General features: G+C 33.8%; 1 protein-coding gene across 2 annotated transcripts; it reads left to right on the top strand.

The window, feature by feature from the left end:
- Positions 1-1094: 1094 nt before the first annotated feature.
- Positions 1095-23352, top strand: LOC105954143 (tRNA/rRNA methyltransferase (SpoU) family protein). Of its 2 annotated transcripts, none has more exons than XM_012977817.2 (35): positions 1095-1428; positions 1978-2071; positions 2410-2498; positions 2590-3146; positions 3251-3452; positions 3552-3863; positions 4547-4700; positions 4838-4975; positions 5069-5150; positions 5585-5865; positions 5953-6066; positions 6174-6403; positions 7032-7277; positions 7358-7513; positions 7842-7979; positions 8104-8346; positions 9928-10055; positions 11394-11517; positions 12757-12918; positions 13006-13153; positions 13319-13419; positions 14175-14336; positions 15186-15233; positions 15576-15683; positions 16044-16118; positions 17385-17435; positions 18409-18552; positions 18657-18781; positions 19729-19816; positions 20903-20962; positions 21031-21280; positions 21959-22110; positions 22244-22314; positions 22710-22866; positions 22966-23352. In XM_012977817.2, exons 1-35 carry the CDS (start codon positions 1276-1278, stop codon positions 23128-23130), a joined length of 5508 nt encoding a protein of 1835 aa, XP_012833271.2. In that variant the 5' UTR covers positions 1095-1275; the 3' UTR covers positions 23131-23352. The 2 variants fall into 2 exon arrangements, with proteins under 2 accessions (XP_012833271.2, XP_088674899.1); XM_088818773.1 differs by having other exon boundaries at positions 1205-1428; positions 2627-3146.

Genomic DNA, 23352 nt, shown 5'->3' with positions numbered 1-23352 from the left:
TTTCGATTGGATCTTTGAGGAAAAACATCACAATTATTGGAGATAACTGTCAAACCAATTTTTTTTTTTTTTTTTTTTATTATTATATGCATGAGCTTTTGTTTTCTGGAATTTTGGGGAGGTGTCGGTGGCCATGGGAGAAGGATGACGATTTAGGGTTCAGGAATAGGAATTTCGTTTTTTTTTTCTGTTAACTTTTTGTTGTGTTTTTAGTCGATTACTTTAATTTGTTGTGAATTACGTAGATTTCGATAAGTTTGTAATGGATTACATTAAGTTCATGTGCATTACTTTAATTTCATAGTGGTTTTCGAAAATATACAGAGTGGTTTTCATAGTGGTTTCGAAAACATCTCAATAGGAGTTATCTCGAGAGAATCGTAGATGTATGAACATGTTTGGTTATACATAGTGGAATTAATTACATGCACATTGTGATTTCATTAATTATAGAATGATTTTCATTAATTACAGAGTGAATTTTCGTAATGAAATTCGTTAATTATACAGTGGTTTTCGTTAATTGTAAAGTGGTTTTCGTTAATAACAGAGTGATTTTAATTATTTACATAGTGGTTTTTGTTAATTGATAAGTTTTTAGTGAATTTTAGTAATGAAATTTGTTAATTATTTAGTGATTTTCATTAATTACAGAACTACTTTTATTAATTACAGAGTGAGATTACCTTAATATTAATGTGGATTATGCTTATTTTATAGTAATTTTTACTTTAATTTTATAGTGGTTTCCGACAAATTTAGTGGTTTCCGATGAGTATGTAGTGGATTTCAATTTTTTTTAAAATATGAACTATTTAAAAAAGTGAAATTAAAAAAAAACCAAATTTTGTTTTAAATTGATATAAAAAACTATTTTAAAAAAATTTGATAAAACTTAATTATAAATGCCGATAGGAGATAATTGGGGATGGTGTGGGGAGAAAATAGGGGATTTGCATATCTACAAAAAATATAATGGATTTATCAAAAATAATATAATATGGCAATTTTCAATAATATTAAATAGGGGCATTTTGGATAATTCCAGTCAATTGGACTTATATCAAAAATCAATTAAAAAACACGGATTTATCAAGAAGTCAAAATTCATTGAGGGGTGTTTGTCATATAACCCCAAAAATTAAATGAAAATTGTGGAAGTAAAAATCCCCACTAGGAATGCACCGTACATCCCCTAAACCTTAAGCTTATTTTTCTTGTAGGGTTTAAGCGCGTTGTGAATTTCGGGCAACCGTAGAAGACTACTAGTCTTCCATGGAGACTATCGTTGCATCAATCTGGAGCAGTTTCCGGCGGGTACCTCCGGCTGCGATTCCTTCTATGATGGATTGTATACTCGCTGCCACCGCCGTATCTCCATCTTCACTTTTCTCTGACCTTGCCAATGAATTTCCCAATCTCATTAAGGTCTGTATATACGATTGTTCATACATTCAAATACCCCATTTTTGTTTTCATTTATTAGTTGTAAATTGTTATACGAAACAAACGTGATAGAAGTTAAGCAGAAAGTTAATTTGAGCCCCATTTGCTTTAACTATCTATGAACAACCAAAAGTTAAACCCCCCCACTCTTCCATGAATTGAAGGACTTGGGAGTTAATTATTTCAATTTCATAATTTCAAACCTATTAGGCTTGTGTGGTAGTTCCAAGTTAAAAGGGATTTTGAATTATTTTTTAGCACCAACTTTGAGCCTTTTTTCCCCATTATTATAGTGGATTTAAAAACCTATAATATTTAGAGCATTCAAAATCTTTGTCCTAAAACCCCTATTCAAATCTGAATATCCTGAACTTGAGCGCAATCTTGGTACATCATCTGGGTAATATTTTAAAACTCTTTTTCGTATATACTTTTCTGTTAGTTATTTAATTTTATTTTTAAATGGTAAAAGTAACGACTTAGACTAATAAGGAAAACATTTCGAGTGACCAGGATTATGTTATTTTGCAGGTTATTGAACAAGAAAGTGAAATGGTGGAGAGTGAGTGGCGTAACTGTGTTTTGACCTATGTTGCCGCCCTTTCTCACTTCCTAAAGAAGTCTGGTGAGTTTATACTGCCATCTAAAACAGTGTCCACTTCTCTTCCAGAATGTTTAATTTATTTTTTTGGTTATCTGTAATTGGAAATGCTGTAATCTTTAACCAAACTTCGGTGATGGTTGAAATATTCTCGTGAGGTTCAATGCTAATAATTGTTAACGAATGGCATTCAAATTGTAGTTCTAAGTTGGACATGGAATTGCAAAAACTGGTTATGACGAAGTGTGTCAAAAGGTTCCTGAGGACTGAGATAAAGAACATTAGTTTGTCAGCTGAGATTAGATAACTAGGGCTGTTGCTTTTGTTAATTGTTTACCAGATTTTCTTTTTCTTTCCTGTAGGTACTCATCACATGCATACGTTTGTTTGGAAAGTGTGGATTCCTTTATTGAAGTTAACACATACATATGACTACGAGCTATTTAATGAGGTAAAGCATTCAGTATATACTCTTCGCATCGAACATGCAAAATTTTGTCCATAGCAGATTCATCATTCATATTATCCTATTCTCGATTTAGGTTACAAGTTTGTTCCTTGATGTTATAATCGGAACAGACAGCTGGGAGGTTCTTGAAGAAACGGTGGTGCCTCTCATGTTAAGATCAATTGGCCAATCAATGGGAGTATTTAAAAGTGCAGAGTTGGCAATATATAACTGGAGCGGCCATACTATTTTTGAGCGTTCCATTGACAAGGATTTGAGCTCAAAATCTTTCGATAATTCTCGCCGCAAATTGACTGAAAAGTATATACCTACAGATTTTTCAGTTTCTAACTCATATGATTTTCCATTATCTATGTCTTGTAATACATTAACTTTGACTCTGGATGCTGCTCTTCGGAATAAACACGAAGGAATTGTTTCTGGGTCAACCTCAACAAATGGGTCCCAAGCAATTTTGTTTGCTGGGAATATGCTATGGGACCTTTGTAATCTGAGTCTTCAAATGCTTTCTCAAAGTTTTGAGCATCGATCTTCGGCGATCAGATTTCTTCTTCCATTTATATTTAAATCATTTGCACATAATCATAGCTTCCAAGTTGCAGCTCCTGGGACGCCTCGTGTATTGACCAGGTATATAAGTTTGTATTAGCAAGACCATAATACCAGCTTTGCAAATCGTCAGTATTGTCAGTCTCTTAGTCCTGTTTATACTGATATTTTTGCTGGTTTTACAGGAAGGAATTTTTTATGAAAATATGGAAATGTTGTAAGTTACTATTTTCTCTGGGGTCATTGGAGAGAAGAGATGCTTATGATATACTTTCTCTATATTTATCCTCTTCATCAACTGATGAACTTAAAGATGTGAGTGGAAGAGAGGAGATAAATGAGTTAAAATCTGACCAAGGATTTTGGGACGAAATAAAGAGAGGCTTGGTAAATAACTTTTTTTGAATTTTTATTGAGTTTTTTAATCAATTATCTTACTGTTTGACACATCCTTTAATAACATTATACACTATTTAACCTTTTAAGCTTGACAAGGAGAACTCAGTGAGGAAGCATTCATTGTATATAGTAAAAACTACTTTAACCTTGAGCAATGAAGGGAAATGCTTCTCTGGTGTTTTGGAGGAAGTAGCAGATGAGAGTGGTTCCGAATCTCGCATGATAGGCAAAAAAGGGAGGTGGGCGGACAAAGAGGCGCAGTCATTGGGCGTTGGGAAAATATGCAATCAAAACGAATTAAATTTTACTGGCTGGCATAGGTGGGAGGCATTTTTTTTTCTGTATGAAATGCTTGAAGAATATGGTACGCATTTGGTTGAAGCAGCTTGGAATCACCAGGTACGCCATCATTAATTATTATTTAATGGAACAAGCTTTTTCCACTGCTTATAGGATGAGCATTGTGCATGTATTCTTTTTGGAAGTGGACTTTGGTTACAAATATATTACATTACAATATCAAGGTTCCCATGCATAGGATGTGGAAAATAACTCAACCTCTTTCTTCTCTTTTATAATTCTATTCGGTAAGGAAAGCCTAATAGATAAAGAAGCTCTTGCAAGCATAAGATTCATACATATGATATGTTGATAATCTTTGTTGCTCCCTTCCATGCATAATTTTCTTGCAACTTAAAATTGAATATGTGATTGCTTAGTGGACTAGAAAAATATCTGTATAGAAGAGATTCTTATTTTATATATCGAAAATATGCCCAGTATCCAGATTGAGTTAATTAATTTCTGTATCAAGCCATGATTCATGTAAATTCTCTAGTTCATATTCAAGACAGTCAGATTTTGTTTTTCTTCACAATATCATCTTCTGTGATGACTATTTCATGCGGATCACTTTTTCGATGTGCATTGCGTTGCTAAAATGACCATGACTTATGTTTCTCCGTCAAGGTGCTAGTTAACAAGTGTTGTATATCTTGGCATTGGGACAATCTCTATGATGTAGCAAGGGGGTGATTGTTGTCTTTTTTAACATTCTTCTCTCTTTCTTTTGCCTTTGACAGATTATGCTTTGGCTTCGGTCTTTGTTTTCATCGGAGAGTTCTGTAAACTCTGTTAACGAAGAGCTCTATCATAATCAGATGGGGACTGCCGATCAAATTTTTCAATGGTTAGCAATCTTATGGGAACGTGGCTTTTGCCATGATAATCCTCAAGGTAATAAAGATATCTTGTCACAATTCATAATTAAGTTGATGTTTTAATATTTGAAATTGCATCACATCACTTGTCTGTATTGGTATATATGGTTATTTGTTTTCCAGAAATATTAAAACTTCAATTGTTTGCTGCAGTACGATGCCTTGTCATGCAGTCGTTTTTGGCTGTTGAGTGGGAGAACTATGGAGGCTGCGTTAAATTAGTGCCAAAAGATTTTATTATTGGTCCACTCATACGAGGGTTAAATGATCCCGTGCACCACAAAGAATTCGGTTGGTTCATTTTATTTTATGAATTCCCAATCTTATTGTAGAATCAGGCCTCTTTGCAGTCTTGCACATTTCATCACGTGTTTTCTGTCGTAGGTGTGAAAGAAGTCTACTCTTCATCGATTATAAAAGCTGCAGCTAGATTTATGTGTCAATATGCCAGTTATATGAAAGAGAGGTATGCTGTAATATGAATGGGTGCTGCTCTACTTTTTCAGACTAATTGTAAATGAAAATATGGCGGTTGAATTCTAATGAAGTTATACGTTGATAGTGCAGCTGAGATAAATATCTCAAGAACAGAAATTTACGCTATTATGAATCAGTAACGACTATACAACAATTGAAATTGTTGCAGATTGCCTATGCATTTATCATTTTGCTAAATAAAGATATCTTTTTTGATTCACTGATATTTTCAATATGACGACTTCAAATATAAAAAATGTTTCGTCTGCCGCGGTAGGATATTGAACCCTATTGCCTCTTAGAAATTCTTGTTTTGTACTCCCGCCCACCCCACATTGAATGTGTTCTCTTATTAAATGCTGAAGATCAAAGAGTGAAGCTATTACGAAAAGTGAAAATACTATCCATCTCATTTGAATACAGGCAGCATGTTTCATTCTTGATCGATTTGTCATCTGTTCCCAAATCTCATTCTTTTGGACGGGCTGGGTTGATTTGCCTTGTGGAGTGCATTGCTTCGGCTGCTTGTGGAAATTCGAGACATAATTATCATGACATTAATCAATTTATTCATGCTACTGATGGCATCTTAGTTGAATCTGCTCCAAACTCTTGTCAAATTGATAGAGCTGACTTACTGGATGTTCTACGGTTTGTTCTCGAGTGTGGTAAACAACATTTTAACCCTAAATACCGTCTTCGAGGTATTAAATCCACTTTTCTCATATTCTTCAAGTTATAAGTTGTGATTATACCAAAAAATATCAATTTGACCTTCTTATTGCCTTTAGTTTGTGAAAAGATTTTAGCAGCTGCTGCTTCCATGATGACTGGAAGCGATGTTCCACTGGAGATTCTTTTTCACTTCATTTCTGGTGTGCCTCGTGAATACACTGATCATGGTGGTATGGCTAAAGTGTTTGCGCTGTGCATTGATCTGCATTTGAAAGATTGAATGATGATTAGCACTGCTCAATCTTACATATGCTTTTAATCTTTTGTTTGACTCTAGGTTCATTGAGATATGCAGTTCAAAAATGGCTTCGTTGTCCTAATATGCAGCTTCTGAAGGCTATTGATGGATTTCCTAGTAACTTTATCAGTAATCAGCATCCACTCGACTCCTCTCTTTTTACATATGATGACGAAGAATTGGAGGCATGGGGATCCGAAGCAAAACGTTGGGCTCGAGTTCTTTTTCTTGTAGCCGAGGGCAGAGAACACTTTGACCCAATCCTGAAGGTATAATATATATCAATACTGCCATACATTGTTCTTTATCTCTCACATGCACCGTTTTATGTACTTTTGTGAAATTAATCCCATCCGCGGTCGAGAGAGAACAAAATGAGAGTAAAAGGTATTTTACCTTGTATTAATACTCTTAATCCGAACTTTACATAATGGGGTACCAAATAATATTAAATTATTTTCACCCAATTCTCAATGTGAATTGGTATACCTGGAAATACACTGCAGAAAAGTTGAGTGATTTTTCTTTTAATATCATCCTGGACTCTATGCATATATTATGGAAATTAAAATTCTGAATTCAAAGAATCGAATGAACTTTAATGGGATATTCGCAACCACTTGGAAAATTTGACTGTAAAATGTAAATGGTGCATTAAATGACAAAATGGAAGCTTGTTATTGATTATTTTGGACATCTTGACATTTTGATGAAGTAGATTTGTTTTATGAGTATCATAATTCCTGTTAATACTAGTCTACATGGAGCTATATATTTACGGACACCCAGTCACCCATCAGTGTTATGCCATTCGTTGGTTAAGGAGTTTTGGATACATTTACGTGTTCGTTTTGTAGCTTCTCTAGATATTTTACAACTGTAAACGCTTTAATGCAGTTCATTCAAGACCAAGGTGATGAGGTCTGCAAACAGAAGAACTATTCAGAGTGGGTGGCCGTGAAATTTTTCATTCTCATTTCCAGTTTGGTTGAGGAACTTCAAGTAATCCAAGAGAGAACTGCTATTTGTCGAGTGACAAAAAAAATGGATAGAGAACTTGTTCGTAGTCTAGTAGACAATCCGAGTTTCACTGAAGAATCAATCATTTTTGACAAGTTTGCTGCAGTGTTATTCTCGTTTTTGGTTCGGACCACCTCTGTATTTTTTCAGCTTTACTGTTTTAGATAACTGTTTCATCCGGTTTCTTTCTATGGAATTGACAGGAAGAACTGGTCTCGTTTGCCAAATTATCATGTTCCTTTTTTTGGTCGGGTGTCATAACAGAGGACATGATGCTGCCAAGTTCTATTAGAGGGAAACTAGGGGGCCCAAGTCAACGACGCCTGTCGTCTTCTCTATGTACTTCTGTTGTGGAAGCTGTAAGAACATTCAAACCGAATCTGCATTCTCAATAATTTGTACTTCTCTTTTTGATTCAATGGAGGGGTTATAGTCGTACTTACATGTACTGATCTTCATAATTCAATAATGTTAACAAATTTGTTAGAATTAATGTGATTGGTGAATACATATTCAGAATCTGACGCAAGACTGTATTTGGGAGTTATTTTCATTTTATTTTGGGGATATATGTTTTGAGAGAATACATAATCAGAAGCATTTCTCTTACTTCATATCTAGAAATTTCACCAGACACCATACGCTGTTCTAACTGACTTCCTCTTGCTTTCGTTATTGAACAATCAGATAACATGCATAAAGACTCTTGCATATGTAATGAGGTGGTGTGAACAGTTTAGAACAGGTGTTCTGACAAATTCTGCTCAAACCTTCCTCTGGAAATTCTGCTGGAAGACTATTACAACTCCAGCACCTAAATCGGAGGTATGCTAGAATCTGTATAATTTCGATGTCAAGAAATAATGAATGATCACGTTGAAAATAATTTCCCATATAAAACTAAGTTTGCACTGAGATGTTTGTTGTCTGGGTTCACTGTCTAAAACAGGTTGAAGCAGAAATATGCTTAGCTTCATATGAAGCATGTGCATACACTTTGAAAGATTTGGGGTTTGTGTTCTCTCCTCTATCATTGGATCTTGTCACAAGCACTAACAAATCATTTCCATCAGAAACAGATGGCAAATCAATGTTGGATGTATTTGTTAGTGCATTTATATATAATATTGATAATGTTATTGATGGGGGGCAATTGGCACGGACGAGAAGGGCAGTTCTAATGAATTCGAAGGTTGTTTTTCTTCTTCTTCCTTCTTTATTATTTGCTCTCCTGCATTTTGTATTAATCTTTGTCCTATAGAAACCTTGTTACTTGTCTGTGTTTGTTTATGAAATGATTCTAGTGACAGGTAAACATAATGATATTATTAGATATGATAATGATGATGTACGATTTCTTGCATTTGACTATTTCTGAAACATCTGGGACAGCGTATAGTTTTAAGATTTAGGAGCCCAAAGTTCCAAGCAGGAGCACCTTCAAGAGGATATTACTTAAAACTTCCTGTATTATGACAAAACGCCTCTACCATCACAAATTAGATGTTTGACATTGAAGCGATAATTAAAGTTAGTTATTTATTTTTTAGATTTTTAAATGGTTTTTATTTTTTCATGTTTACCACTGTATCTGACTTGAGTTACATTTTAGTTTATGTCAACAAATTTTAATTGACATTATGCAGAAGTTATATTTTATAAGAATCCTGCATTTATACATTTTCATTAAAATCCTTTTGTGCACCAAGAAAATACGTGAGGAACATTTTAAATTAACATTTTCTGTTCTTTTTGCTGATATTTGTGAAATGACTTACAAACCTACACTCTGCGTTAGTTAGTCCAAGTAGAAAGCTGATCTTGTTAGATGCAAACAAGAGTGCTGTAGTTGTGGGTGTTTTCATTCTTGATTACAGAGAAGGTGAGAAAGTGACACTTGTTGCAATGTAGTGCTAATAGTTGACCATTTCATGGATACGTGGGAAGTTGAGTCTTCTTTGTAAGTTAATTAAATATTCTATGTCAACTTTACTTTTATTAGTTATTTTTTCTTTGGAAATACAAGATCCCAGAAGAAGTTTTTTTGCCCTTGAACGGTAGACTAAATAGGGTCCTTGCTAGATTCTTACTCATATTTAGTGCAATCGGCTTAAAAAAGCACATTGCTATCTGGTAAATAGATCTCATTGTTGTTAATTCCTTTAGCTGTCCTTTCAATAAATACTGAAAAAAAAAACAACAGTCTTGGTGTAAGGTAGTGAACAAGACTCTTTAAGGATAGTTGTCCAACTCTAGTGTTTCATTCTATTAGTTTCTGAACCACTTTAACGAAGACAAGATGTCTAAGGTTCTTTTTTGTTCCCAGAGTAGAGTTTCATTCAGAGGGAGCTAAAGCGCCTGTACCCATCTTTGAGTTCTGTAGCTGGCCCAGATTATCTGGAGACGCCTACCCTGATATGAGAAGATCTATTTGGTTTTTGTTTGTTTATTTGTTCTAAGCGCATCCCTTCGATTTGTTATTTTTTTTTACATCTCATCGAGACTTTTAGTGGGAACTGGAACTTGGTCTTTTTGAGTATGAACATCTTTTACTTTGAGCTTGTCTATGCATTTAGCCGGGCAAAACCAAGACTAATCGCATTCTTTTTTGATAAATATTCGTGTTTTAATTTTTCTCAAATATTGTTATATTTATTCTATCCCCTTATTTTACTTTCATTTAATCCTGTTCGGTGAACTTATGCAGTTATTGACAATTGATGATGTGCTAGTAAAATCATAATACTAAGTAATATTATTTCTTGTCTTTCAGTGGAGCTGTCTAGAATCCCTCTTGTCATTACCAAATTATGCACTTCGCAATGGAGTTCAGCGGAATACGTGTAAATCTTTCTTCTCAGACACAACTGTAACACGAATATTTGGTGATCTTGTTGGAAGGTAAGATAATAAATGATTATTCGTGTCTACCACTCTAATAGAATAGTTAGGAGCAATTGCTTTTATGCACTTAGAGTTGCATATGATGCGTCGTCTTCTGTTGGTGTCATGTTTCGCTTATGGATATGTCTCTTATCCACTTGTAATGCTTGTTGAATATGAGAGTTGCAACTTCCACATAATTGAATGGCGTAAATTTGGACATGTTTCAATCATGGGATAAGCTCATCTATTGCATTTTTGGACAAGGGGCATTCTTTTTTTGACATTTTGCGGTGTTTTGGGGCTTGAAAAACAACATTTAAAAATGGCAAATGAATGCCTGAGGTGGGTGTCTTTACACTTAATTTGTTTGCGTTTGATATTTAAGTGCTAATATATATTTATTTTGTGAGTTTTCATATTCTTGAAAAATCATGATATCCTCGACTTATAAGCAAACTTGGTTGGCTCAAGTTATTTTCGTGGTTCGGTATCTATGTTTAATGTTGATTTTATTTTTGTGAATGCTTATTCATATCTATGTAGTATGCCTGTGTGATGTGTGACACACACACACACACAAATTTACTGGACCGTACTTTTTATTTTGTTTGTGTCCTAAATAATTTTTTGTTCCTTTTACATATACTTACTTGTTCGTGTGTAGTATTCAATTTTTTTCTCAATATCTTGGGTATATGCCTTTTGGTTTATATTGTATATACGCTCTGCAGCGGGCTTCCAATATTGTTGGAAAATTCGGATACCTAAGCAATAAATGTGGTTGGTGCAAAACCTTATTCTATATATATTTGTAGATTGTATGTTGGCACGGTATATAATGTCGACCAATGTTCTCACCATGTTTGTGTCCTAAAGATGTGCGCATGAGTGTTTATATGCTGAACATATTGGAATGTCGTAAAATGAAGAACAGTCTTTTGACAGTCCACTTTATTCAAGAAATTCGGGGTTCCATGCTCGCTCCTTAGGTTATACGGATCCCTATCTGAGGACTGTATTTTAGTTTGTTGCAGATATTAGGACTGTAGATTAAAATTTAAATTTCCCTTTTCTCAGTTTTTTCTGATAAATGTTTCATATAATGTTTTTGATTCTTCTACAACTTTCCAAATAGGTAATACATGTCAACATCTTTTTGTCCTTCTCATTTTTCATGCCTATATTTTTTCCCTACTTATAAGGTGAATATAACTAACAGAAATTGTTATATGTAACAAATGAACGGTCATAAATTCTACACCACCTCTATTCATAATAGATAAAATGTTCACCAAGATTTTCCATTTTTCAGTGAGCTTCATATTGATTCTCGATAGACTTCATATTCTGCAGCCTTGAAAATGCCGGGGAAGTTTCAATCTTGCCCATGCTTAGATCAGTCAGATTAATCATGGAATTGTTTCATTCAAAAGAAATGGATCTATCGATTTCCTCCTCTAGTGGAGTAACTGTTGAGGTACGTTTCCATGCTAGATTAATTTCATATGCTGTGTATTCTATACTTCTGACTTGAGGAGATTAACAACTATCCCATTGATTTTTCGACTTCTTATAAGTGCTTTCCACAGAGTGTACAATTTTATGTTGAAATCTTTGTTATGCTTTAAATTAGACTCCACAAGCAATATTGCTTTTTCACCTTTTCCCATTATTTTTATTCTCAAAAAAAAAAAAAAAAAAAAATAAAAATAAAATAAAGAAAGGAAGAAAAGCTGGTCCCGTATTTGTTATATGAAATCGAAATTTACCATATTACTTTGAGGGAATTGTAAAAAATGTTCCTGGTTCTCGTTTTATTAATATTAACACAAATTCCTGTATGAAGCATTTTTTTGGGCACAATCTCGTAAACAAGTTTTTAGGGAGTATTTAGCTAAATATTTTTTTGAACAATCGGGTTTTTTTTTACTAATATTAATAATAAGGGAAGTGTGGTGCATACATAGACATACATAGCATGAAATTCATTGAGTTTAATTAGGCCATTTTGGATACATTGAGTGTTTTAAGTAGAAAACTGAACTTTTAAAAACTTCTCTGTTGCAGCAAACCAGTTTCAAATATGCTACTAAGGATATTAGATTCTATGTAATCAATTTCCCCAAGTTCAAAGAACCCTAATTCCCAATTTCCTAATTCAAATTCCAAATCATCAATTAATCACAGGAATAGATCAATTATAGTCAAGTCAGCACACAAGGATACAGAGTGCTCAAAATGTAGCAACATTAACACATAATTACACAATTAAGTCACAGATTCAGAAGAAATCACAGACTATAAGCCAAAACACAAAATCCTCAAAATCCATTTTGAACTGTGCATGTTACATGCAAAGCTTGAAACACATAATCCATACTATATAACGTGCAGTTGAGGAACATCCTCGAAAAATTAATCATAGATCAATACATAATTGAGGTACAACCTTCAGTTGGATATTCCGAAGCCTAAATTTAACCTTTCTGAAAATTTCCTATAGGCTATAACCATGCATCTGTATTCAAGGTTGGTGAAAACCAAGTTGTTCACTTTTGTAATTGGAGAAATCATGTTCGATACCAAAATAAGTATAATGAATTACAAAAAAGAGATCAAGAGCTTCAGTTATTCCTGTGGGCCATATATTCTCCTCATATTTTACTAAAACTGTTTTCTTTGTATAACTAGCAACACATGCTTTTCTCTTCTTTAGATGATGTGGCTTTTGGTTCGTTCTTCATGGATATTGCATATCAATTGCAACAAAAGGAGGGTAGCTCCTATTGCTGCACTTTTATCCTCTCTGTTGCATTATTCAGTTTTTGGGCAAGGACACATGCATGAATCTAACAATGTTCCCGGGCCTTTAAAGTGGGTATGTGTTATCCTCACCCTCTCCCTTAAAAACTGTCCATATTCTTTGTTTGTCGTTATCATATATACTATCATCAATATTTTGCAGTTTGTTGAGAAAATCCTAGAGGAAGGCACAAAAAGCCCGCGTACTATTCGTCTTGCCGCACTACATTTATGTGGGCTGTGGCTGGCTTATCCAAATACGTTAAAATACTATATTAAAGAGCTGAAGCTGTTAACATTTTATGGTTCTGGTATGCTCTGAGATTGCCAAGTGTTCTAAATATTGCAAAAAAAATATTTTAATAGACCATATCATGATTTACATTGTTGAGTTAACAGCTTTTTGGGACAGCTCTTTCCCTCCTGGCCAGGATCGATACCCTTTTCAAATGTTTTTTATTGTTATGTTTGTGTAGTTGCTTTTGACGAGGATTTCGAAGCTGAACTAGCTGAAAATTGTGATGCAAGGACTGAAATTTCAGTTTTATCAAGAAGCTTAGATCCTGAGTTAGTTGATGTAAGTTATTGACCAAAATCTATCAGTGGTATTCATGTTTGCTTTAATGCTCGTCTATATTCAATAATGAATCTCCTAAAAGGAAAGGATAATACTCTGTTACTCAAGATGATCATGTTCAATCATTCTATATACACCAAAAGCATTTCAAAGTAAATCAATGTCAGTCTGATTTGTGGTGATGTATAGCTCTCAATAATGGTATTTGTAATCAATCTACATAATGCAAATCATAATTCAAGGATTGGAGCATCAGTTCCCCCCTTCCATTGAAGCTAAAGACAGACAATCCACCATTACTTATGTCGATTGCATACTGCTAACAAGTATAAACACCTGGATGGGAAACTAACTGTGATGGTTTGAGTACATTCAAGATCCTAGATTGCCTTTATCTCAAGATCTCAAAATCTATACTTAATTTAAACCTAGTGGAGCAAATTGATCGAAGTCACCATGAAATCAGTTAACTAGGAGAATTTGCAAGTTTCAAGGTTTAACTCTGAAGATGGTACTTGACAGAAAATTGTGCTACAAAGTGAGACATTAAGTTGTAGAGAAGAATATAATTAGGTTTATTCAGGTTGATTTGGCTTATGGTTTGATTCTTTCTTCAAAATATATATTAGTTTGTTTGTTGTGTTTCTTTTCTTATATCAATTCGAAGGGAAACTCTCTCTGGTATTTAGTTGGGAGAGATGTTTAACTTAGTAATATTTTATATTTGTTTGTTATTTTGGACAAATGTTTATCAGGTGTTCATCAATACAGAGTTGTATGCCCGTGTATCTGTTGCTGTTTTGTTTTCCAAACTTGCGGACATGGCTGGCTTAGACGAATCTACCAATAGAAAAGAGGAGAGCATTTCTATTATTGCATCTGGAAAGATGTTTTTGCTGGAGCTTCTCGATTGTGTGGTATTCCTTTTCCTTTTCTTCTATTTATCAAGCAATGCTCATGTATGATGTGTATATACTATGAACATCCACTTATTCTGAAACTATGTGGATTTGAACTTGAAGCCTGACAGTGACCGAGAGTATGTCTGGCCGTTTATATGTATGTTATACTTATCTACGTGTATATACAGTAGAGGATTAGGCTTGACATAGAAGATAAAACTTTAAGAAGATTAAAATTTGTATTATTCACTGCTGTTAGTAATAGGCATATAGGAAGGCTTTGATAGCACTTACATGGAAAGGGAAACAAAAAATACAATCTGATTTCTGGGAAAGCAATCAGGCTATACAGTCAGTTTATATTTACACCATATATTCTTTACTTAAATCGCAATATCTTGCCATGTGAATCAAAATATTAGATCTAAATTTCATTTGTTAAAAGGTTTATTAGCTTGGATATTCATCTCTATCATGGATACTCATCTACATCATTTCCATAACGACTTAAATCAATATGTTAGAATGAATGATATGTTAAGGAGATTGTATGATCTGCGCGCTCTGTCGCATTAACTGTAAAATGGGCTTAACGAATGGATTTGATCAACCCCTGGTGGATCGTTGAAATCAGCAAAGAAAATTACTCAATTTGAAAACTCTCCATTCTATACAAGGTACCACCATTCCGGTCGTCGTGATTGAATCTCGAGAAATCCCTATGCAATTTTCCATCTTACTGTACTTTTATACTGCGTAACTTTCAATTTTGTTTTATGCTAGAACATGATTGTCTTTACTCTTTACCCTCTCTGAACCTGGGAAAGCAAAAAGTTAATCAACTGCTGACTGACTTTTTTGCAGGTAAATGACAAAGATCTGTCTAAGGAGTTGTATAAAAAGTATAGTGCGGTGAGTTTGATATTGCAATAAAGATCTGTACTTTCTCTGTTTTGTTATCTGAATGGCCATTGCTCCTTAGACTTTCTTGTCCCTTCAAATCTTTCCTTTTCCTTAAAAATATCCATCACAAAGTATTGGTCATTCCGTCTTGTATCCATATACAGGGGAATAGATATGGCTAGGATACAAATATATTGATTACCTTGAATTGCATTGACTGAACTGACAATAGTTTTTCTTTTTTCAATGTCCAATCATTCTTGACCCTCTAAAAGTGATTGCTCGACAGTGATTAAAGTTCCTGACATTATTTTATGATTATGTTTTCCAATTTGTTTTTCTTTTTTGCAGATTCATAGGCGGAAAGTTCGTGCATGGCAGATGATATGTTCATTGTCACGATTTGTTGACTTAAGTATTGTTGAACAAGTAACATCTTGCTTGCACACATCAATTTTTGTGAGTCATTTCTACCAAAGAACTTCTGATTCACCTGAGGCTTTCCATATGCTTGATTATCTGACCTATTTAACTTCAGTTTTGCATGGATGTTCTAGATGCTCTTTGCATGAGAAGGAATGTTGTATGTCTGCATTGACGGATGATATTATTGCAACTGTCCATAGGTCAAAGTTATACCATATATTATAATAATATATAATGTGATTTGATGTTGAAAATGTGCGACAGCCTTTTTAGAGTCTCTTATGCTTGATATTATGGAGTATTCAACATGCACCATTTTGTATTTTCTTATTTTCTACAGTTTCTAATTTCTGTAATATTGATATAATGATACTTATGTTCATGTGGTTGCAGAGGAACAATTTGCCTTCAGTTCGACAATACTTGGAAACTTTTGCTATCTACATATATTTGAAATTCCCTTCACTGGTAAGAAACAACTTTTAGCTTTTCTTCACTTTCACTGTTTATATATACATGGAATGTTTCCTATCTATATTCTTATGCATTCGTTAAATTTTCTGTAAATTATATATATCCTCGTCACTTCTTATACAATCAAAGTTATTTGGTGAAGAGTGGGATAGTAAGATGTGGATGTGGATGTGGATTTTGACTGTAGTTTATACTATGATTCATTGTGACAGCTAAGCTAGGAAAGTTTGGTAATAGAGAACATGATACTGTTTGGCGAATCTGGTAACGGTGCAATAATATATTTTTATTGTTTGTGTTGGAAATGGTGTTTGAAATGGCTGCCACATTTCTGGAACGGTTTTATTTACCTGGAAATTTACAAATAGGTGTCTCAAGTTTTTAGAAAATTATGTTCATTTAGTTATACATGATGGTCTCATGGCTCGATTATAGGACCATGAAGTTAGTAATGTTAGTTTCTTATTGTATTTAATTGCCTTTGCTAAATTTGATAAAGATAGATCTGCAGTTTGTTTTCAAGCCTTCCCTTTCTTTTCACTTTTCTATTTCCAGTAATTATTTACTTTTGTGTTTCAATTAGTTGGCAATAGAAGTGTGTTCTCTACATTCAATAATATTGCTCCTGGACATGCCTATTTTTGTTAACAGTAGCTTTCGTTCCTCACTGTAGAGACATTTTAAATTCCTACTTGTAATCTACTCTCATGGGATTTTGCATTGAAATATAATAGAGATATAACAGACTTGCGCATAAGTATAGTATAGACATGCTGGCCAGTTATGTTTTGGAGCTGGCTAGTGAGTTATGACGACAGAAAAGTTTAGTGTCATAAAAAGAACGATGAATGAGAACAAAGTGGCCTGATTAGAATGAAGCCCTATGGGCATTATTACACTTTCAGATTGAGGTGTATTGCAACGCCAGTTGAGTGGCTTCAAAAGGTCCTCTGAATGTGAATTTCTTCCGTAGCTATCTACTACTTCTATAAGCTTACTGATTTTTTTTTGTTTTGCAACCTGACTTTGACAATATTAGAATGCTCATTTTAGAATAACACATTCTTTATTACAATCCTTGTTCTAATTTAGTTAATTTCCTTATAGAATCTACGTAAAAGAACTTCTATATGCAATTACCAAACAACCCGACTTTGTTTCATTACATATTTAATAAAAACTCTGAGATACTTGTGATTGTAATGGTCTAAATATGTGTAGGTAATATGCTGAGGCCTTTGCTTTGTTTCCACTTTACAGGTTGACCAACAATTGGTTCCTGTGCTAAGGAATTATGAAATGCGTCCTCAGGTGAGAAGAATTATATGTTATAAGTTTAGTTCTCTCATTTTATGTTTTCTTTGTTATCCTCTTTATGTAAATATACCACAAATGGACCAAATATATTAAATATTGGATATTTAATATTTTGAATTTTAGAAGTTAGATGTTTAGTCTAAACCTAGTCACATTCTTTTCACTGGGTGGATCACCTGCTCCCAGGTCTCCAATCGACAAACTTTTCTGTAGGACAGTCAAGACCTCTCTCAAACTCCCATCTCCAGTGATGTTTGATTATACTTAATTATTATTGCCTCCATTGGTGTATTGATTGCTATGCATTATCTCAATGGCTTAAATTGCAGATTTCCTTGTAGAATCATACTTTAGCAAGAAAGTAATTTGGTAAGGCAAGATTTATATAAATAGCATCTCTGGAAAGTAACAAGACACGCAGTGGACATATTTGGTATAAAAAAATAATCCTATAGTAGCACCACCAAAATATATCGTTTCAGCTTGTTCTCCTGTAGAAATTGAGAGGAGACTAGAGAAATGAGAGATTAATGGCACAAAAGTTCAAATTTTGTATCATGATGTTTTACCTTGTATGCTCACTTTTTATAGATAAAATGAGGATGACTATTTGCACTGTTCATTTTGGTTTAAAGAATTTTATAACCAAATCGTTTTATTTAAGTTTGGAGAAACAACTAATCGAGAGCTTTTGTTCTGGTACTGTATGTTTCACTGAATGCCTGTATGACAGATTGCTGGGGCATGATCTAACTTCAGAAACTGCACCCTAATTGTGAAAACAACCATCGATCTGGAAAGCAATGATTTACATTAATTTAAATTTCCCCAACTCTCACTAAACTATGATAATGTTTTGGGTGTTCGTATGGTGTCGACAACGTATTTGAATATACAAACATTATTGAGTGTGGCCATTTATTTTTCTATAATAGAACTGTTATTTACATATATTTCATGGATTCAGGCTCTGTCATCATATGTATTCATAGCAGCTAATGTCATTCTCCATGCAAAGAATGAGACTCAATTTGGACACTTAGATGAACTACTTCCTCCTATAGTTCCATTGATGACCTCTCATCATCACACTTTACGTGGATTTACACAGGTGAGCATTTACCAATGGTTGGATAATGTTTAGATACTCCGTTGATGCATGTAGTTGTTTAATATAATTATGGTATTTATGGCTTCCCATATTTTGAAATGCAGATATTGGTGTATCAAGTTCTTCAGAAGTTGCTTGATTCAAATTCCAGTGCTGCTAGCATGTCTTTGGAGAGGAGGTGCTTTATGGATTTGAGATACTATTTGGCACATAACTCGGATTGTGCACGGTAAGTTTAGCTACAATGCGATATTCAAAAAGTTTCTTTGGATGAATTTGTTTACTGCGGAGTGGCTATTTGCTACTATGCAGCAGTCAATTTTTTTTTTCTACTTCCATGTGTTTTGTGACAAGTTGTGAGTTCTGAATTTTCTGAATTTGGTTATCCGATCATGAGTTATTTGAAAGGGGTCTAAGTTATTCTATGTATATCATTGTAACAAGTAGGCTAATCCTTAAAAAATCACAAAAAGATGAAAGTATTATAGAAGTTTGCTAAAAGCCTACAAATAACAAGGAACAATATATGCAAGGGATCATTAAAATGGAAATCTCATAAAGTAGCAAAGATGTTGATATATACTATAAATCCCGTCCTACATCTATTATGTGTGGGAACATCTCTCACGGGCTTCCTACTATTACTAGAAACCAAGAACTTTCATGGATTTTTGGGTGGGTCTGTGGTGGACCTGATGCTCAATGGGTCGCTGGATTGGCAAAACATACCAAGTGAAAAGCCGATGATGTTATATTGTGATTGTCCTATTGTATACTCAGGTTGTCAGCCGTCAGTGGACCAATGAAACTATTGGACTGGGTTGAGAGACATTTTCAAATGTTGATGTCTTCTAATTGTTGAGGTTATCTTATATTGCAATGAATTATTGATATTTTGGGGGAATACAAATAGCTTTACTGGAGAAAAGAAATTATGCTTGGTTGAACCAATCAGAAACGCTCAACTATTAGCAATTTATTGGCAATGATTCGCACTTAATAATTAGTGAATATGATTTCTCAATTTAAAAAGAGCTAGTATACGGTTTATTAGTAGAACATGTGGAGTTCGGACTTATTATGATTAGGTGTTCTTTCTAGATTACAAACTTGCAGGTTTATAATGGTTCGATGATTGTTTGTTATTGTGTAGTCTTTCATCAATTGGTGATGCAGGTTAAGATCTTCCATGGAAAGCTATCTTGATGCCTTTGATCCAGTGAAGTCTGTATCACCTGCTGGAATTTTTACTAACAGGGTCGAGGTCAGTTGTGATTAACAAACTTTACTACTTGGTCCGGAGTTTATATGTGAAAGCTATTATTTTTTAATAATTATGATATTTAGTCAGAGACCCTTTATATAAGCCTTTTGACCTTAATGTCTGATGATTTTAGCCTATGCTTTGGTTCCATTATATAAACTTTCCATAATGAAAATGTTATTTGTGAAGCAAACTATGTTTGTAAAACCTTTTCTCAATAGAGAATATTATGACATATTTCTTGTATTGTTGAACTAAACGAAATCTGCCCCTGATGTTGGTTCTTTTTACAAAAAAATCCTGTTAAGTTAGTTAATAGCAAATACTACTTTGACATGTTTCTAGGCCAATTGCAAACTATCATAAAAAAAAAAAAAAACAAACTTCAGAGGTATTTGTAATAACTGGAAAGGTGTTTGTACTTTCGATAGTTGACTATATGGTTTTGTCATTTGGCAAACTTCAATGGTAGTTTCTGTAATTTGCCTAGTAGATAATATCATGTTAATCAAGGAAGCTTTAACTACCTGAAAGGGGGGAGTGGGCGGACCAATTTTCATATTTTCGTTATTTGATTGTTTTTTTCATTTTGATTATAAGTTTATAACTATTATAAGTTCTGATTTGAAGTACTTCTCTATGTGGGGCACGGCATGAACGTAGTTTTGGCGTAAGAATTATCATTGTAGAACATGTCAATTTAATTAAAAAGATAGATGTCTGCGATATTTATCTGCGAAATTAGGATGCTCTAGACATGGAAGATTTTGCTAGTAAATAAGATTTTGTTGTATCATCTATTCATGAGGCCATCCATATCCACACAGAAAATTCCTCTTACCCACAATTTTCTTTCTGAAGGCAAGAGCTGATTAATTACTGGGTACTTCTTTTCCTATTTGTTCTGTCAGTTTGTTCATTGCAACCATTATAACTTCATGTCCGTTTTTATGACTTCCTATTTGAGTTGTTCCCTTTTGGAGTTAGAAGATGATTTTTTATATTCATGCAAAAAGTTTACTGATCTACGAACTAATTCTGTTTATTGTTTCTAATTTCTAAACTGAAACTTTGTTTGAAATGTAGGAGGTTGAATTTGAATGTGTTCCAACTACACTTATGGATCGAGTCATTAATTTTCTCAATGTAAGCTGCTAGCTATTTTGTTTTACCCTTTTTCATGTAGGGTTTGTTCTTATACGAAACTCTTACAGGATACTAGGGAAGATCTTAGATCATCAATGGCTAAAGATGCAGCTGCGATCAAGAATGAGAGCATTCGCATTGATGGAAGTCCTAAGAGTAGTAAAATATTGAACTCCAACGGAGAGCAATCCGTAGGTCAGCTGGACAAAGAACTATTATATGACTTTCAAAGAAAAATTACTTTCTCTAAGAATGAGCGGCAAGATTCAGCCTCCACCGTTCTCTTGGACAAAAGAACACCGTATGAATCGCTTTTAGGTATGTTAACTCTCATTTTCAGTATATCCTGGTCTTGCATGTTCAGAATTCTAAAGAGCTACTTCTCAGTGTATGAATAATAACAAGTCTCATAAAAATATTTTTTCATTACATGACTATTAAAAGGTCAAAAAATAAAATAACATTATTCTGGTTTAGTTTTTATAATATGGAGATTTCTTCTGTTCTTGATTAGATATTTCAGAGTTATATCCCATTGAGAAGTGTAACTAGATCAATTTCCTCTTCATTATTACTTGTGAGTTGTGATGTTTATGTTTAATTATCATTAATAATGCAAAAGAAGAACATGATGAAATCTAGAATGAGAGGTTCTAAAACTAGGATGCATTTTGATTGGTTCACATTATAATTTGTGCCTCCGGCAAATTATTTTGCAAAGATCGAGGGTAATCAAGGTAAAATTGAGGATAATTTTTTTCTTATTTATTGATTAGTCTATTTAAGCAAGAGGGATGAGGAATCAGGAATGAGAAGAAGAGATAGTTAGCGAAACATAATGTAGAAATATGGAGCTGGCTTCTAAGTAGATTTCCAGAATTTGGTATAGAGAAACATGCAATAGAAGATAATTTAATAATATGTTTGTTCCAAAATGAAATTTTGCAGTCCAATTTAAAGAAATCCATAGTAAAACTTTCTTGCCCCTAATTACAGATATGTCAAATGAAGATCAGCTTATTGATAAGTTGCTACATTCGGGAGGAATGATTGCAGACAAGTTAAAAGGATCCAGGCAACAAATTATCCTTGTAGCTTCACTCATCGATCGGATACCTAATCTTGCTGGGTTGGCCCGGACATGTGAGGTGTGTTACACATAGCCTCCATGTTTTTTTAACTGCTTCCATGTCGGCACCACGTTTTACTTTAACAAATGTTTTCAGCTCTGTTTAGCATGTCTCTGATTTAAGTCTATTTTGTATGACAATCTTTCTGCAGGTATTTAGATCAGCAGGACTAGCTATTGCGAACAAAAATATATTAACTGACAAGCAGTTTCAACTTATCAGGTAACTCGAGCCGTATTTTCTTTCTTTCTTGTGTTTGTGTGTTGTTGATGGTGCAAACTGAATTTTGCTATATCTGTTCATGACTGGATGCTTCTTTGGCCTTCCCATATTCTGTTTTTGCAAAAATATAGTTTTGGCACATAGCGTTGCCTGCTTATATAATCTTGTGGGTTAGCGTAGTATTGTTCTGTTGCACAGTGCAAACAAAATTGTATGACATTCATAAACTAAAATCAACAGTGCAATTGATTGATTAAGTCAGTTCAATTCGAAATATTATTGAAGAAGTAGAAAAGTATCCTTGTATAGTTGTTTATGTTACCAACAAGAATCTACATTGTGCTTTTTTGACATTGGAAGATATTTGTTACTAAACTAGCATTTTGTTTTATCAGTGTAACAGCGGAAAAATGGGTTCCTGTTTTGGAAGTCCCGGTGGAGAGTATGAAAGTATTCTTGGAGAAAAAGAAACACGAGGGTTTTGCTATCTTAGGTCTGGAGCAAACTGCAAATAGCATACCACTGGACCGGTACAATTTTCCTACAAAAACAGTAAGTAATTGTCCCACAGGCTTTTGTCTCTCAGTTAATAATATGGAATTGAATATTTGATTTTTGTTGCATGAATTTATTCGTCTTCATATTGGACAGGTATTAGTTGTTGGTCGTGAGAAGGAAGGAATACCAGTAGAGATAATTCATATGTTGGACGCTTGCATTGAAATTCCGCAGTTAGGAGTCGTTAGGTCTCTTAATGTTCATGTCAGTGGTGCTATTGCACTTTGGGAGTACACTCGACAACAGAGGATGCTCTAACTCCAACATCGCCACTATACTTTGCAAATGCCAGAATTCTTTTGAATTACAGTCTTTTCTTTCTGTTCAAATTTTGTATTGATCATTTTAGTAAATGATTATCTCATCATAACAGTTGTTTCTTATTTTCTTATTTTTTTTTATTTTTTTTTTAATATTACCTTTGAACTTTTATTTCAATGGAAGGGAGAATAACAGAGAACCTAATTTCATTTTCAAAAA

The sequence above is a fragment of the Erythranthe guttata genome, chromosome 5 (assembly GCF_056151865.1).
Source record: "Erythranthe guttata isolate IM_541 chromosome 5, IM_541, whole genome shotgun sequence".
NCBI lineage: Eukaryota > Viridiplantae > Streptophyta > Magnoliopsida > Lamiales > Phrymaceae > Erythranthe > Erythranthe guttata.
This window is presented reverse-complemented; position numbering and strand designations above follow the sequence as displayed.

Bases quoted from the DNA above. Each gene is read 5' to 3' on its own strand.
- LOC105954143 (XM_012977817.2), top strand. From the start codon at position 1,276: ATGGAGACTATCGTTGCATCAATCTGGAGCAGTTTCCGGCGGGTACCT. The intron at 22,111-22,243 runs GTGTGTTACACA...ATCTTTCTGCAG, and splicing joins GGTTGGCCCGGACATGTGAG to GTATTTAGATCAGCAGGACT. The intron at 22,867-22,965 runs GTAAGTAATTGT...CATATTGGACAG, and splicing joins ACAATTTTCCTACAAAAACA to GTATTAGTTGTTGGTCGTGA.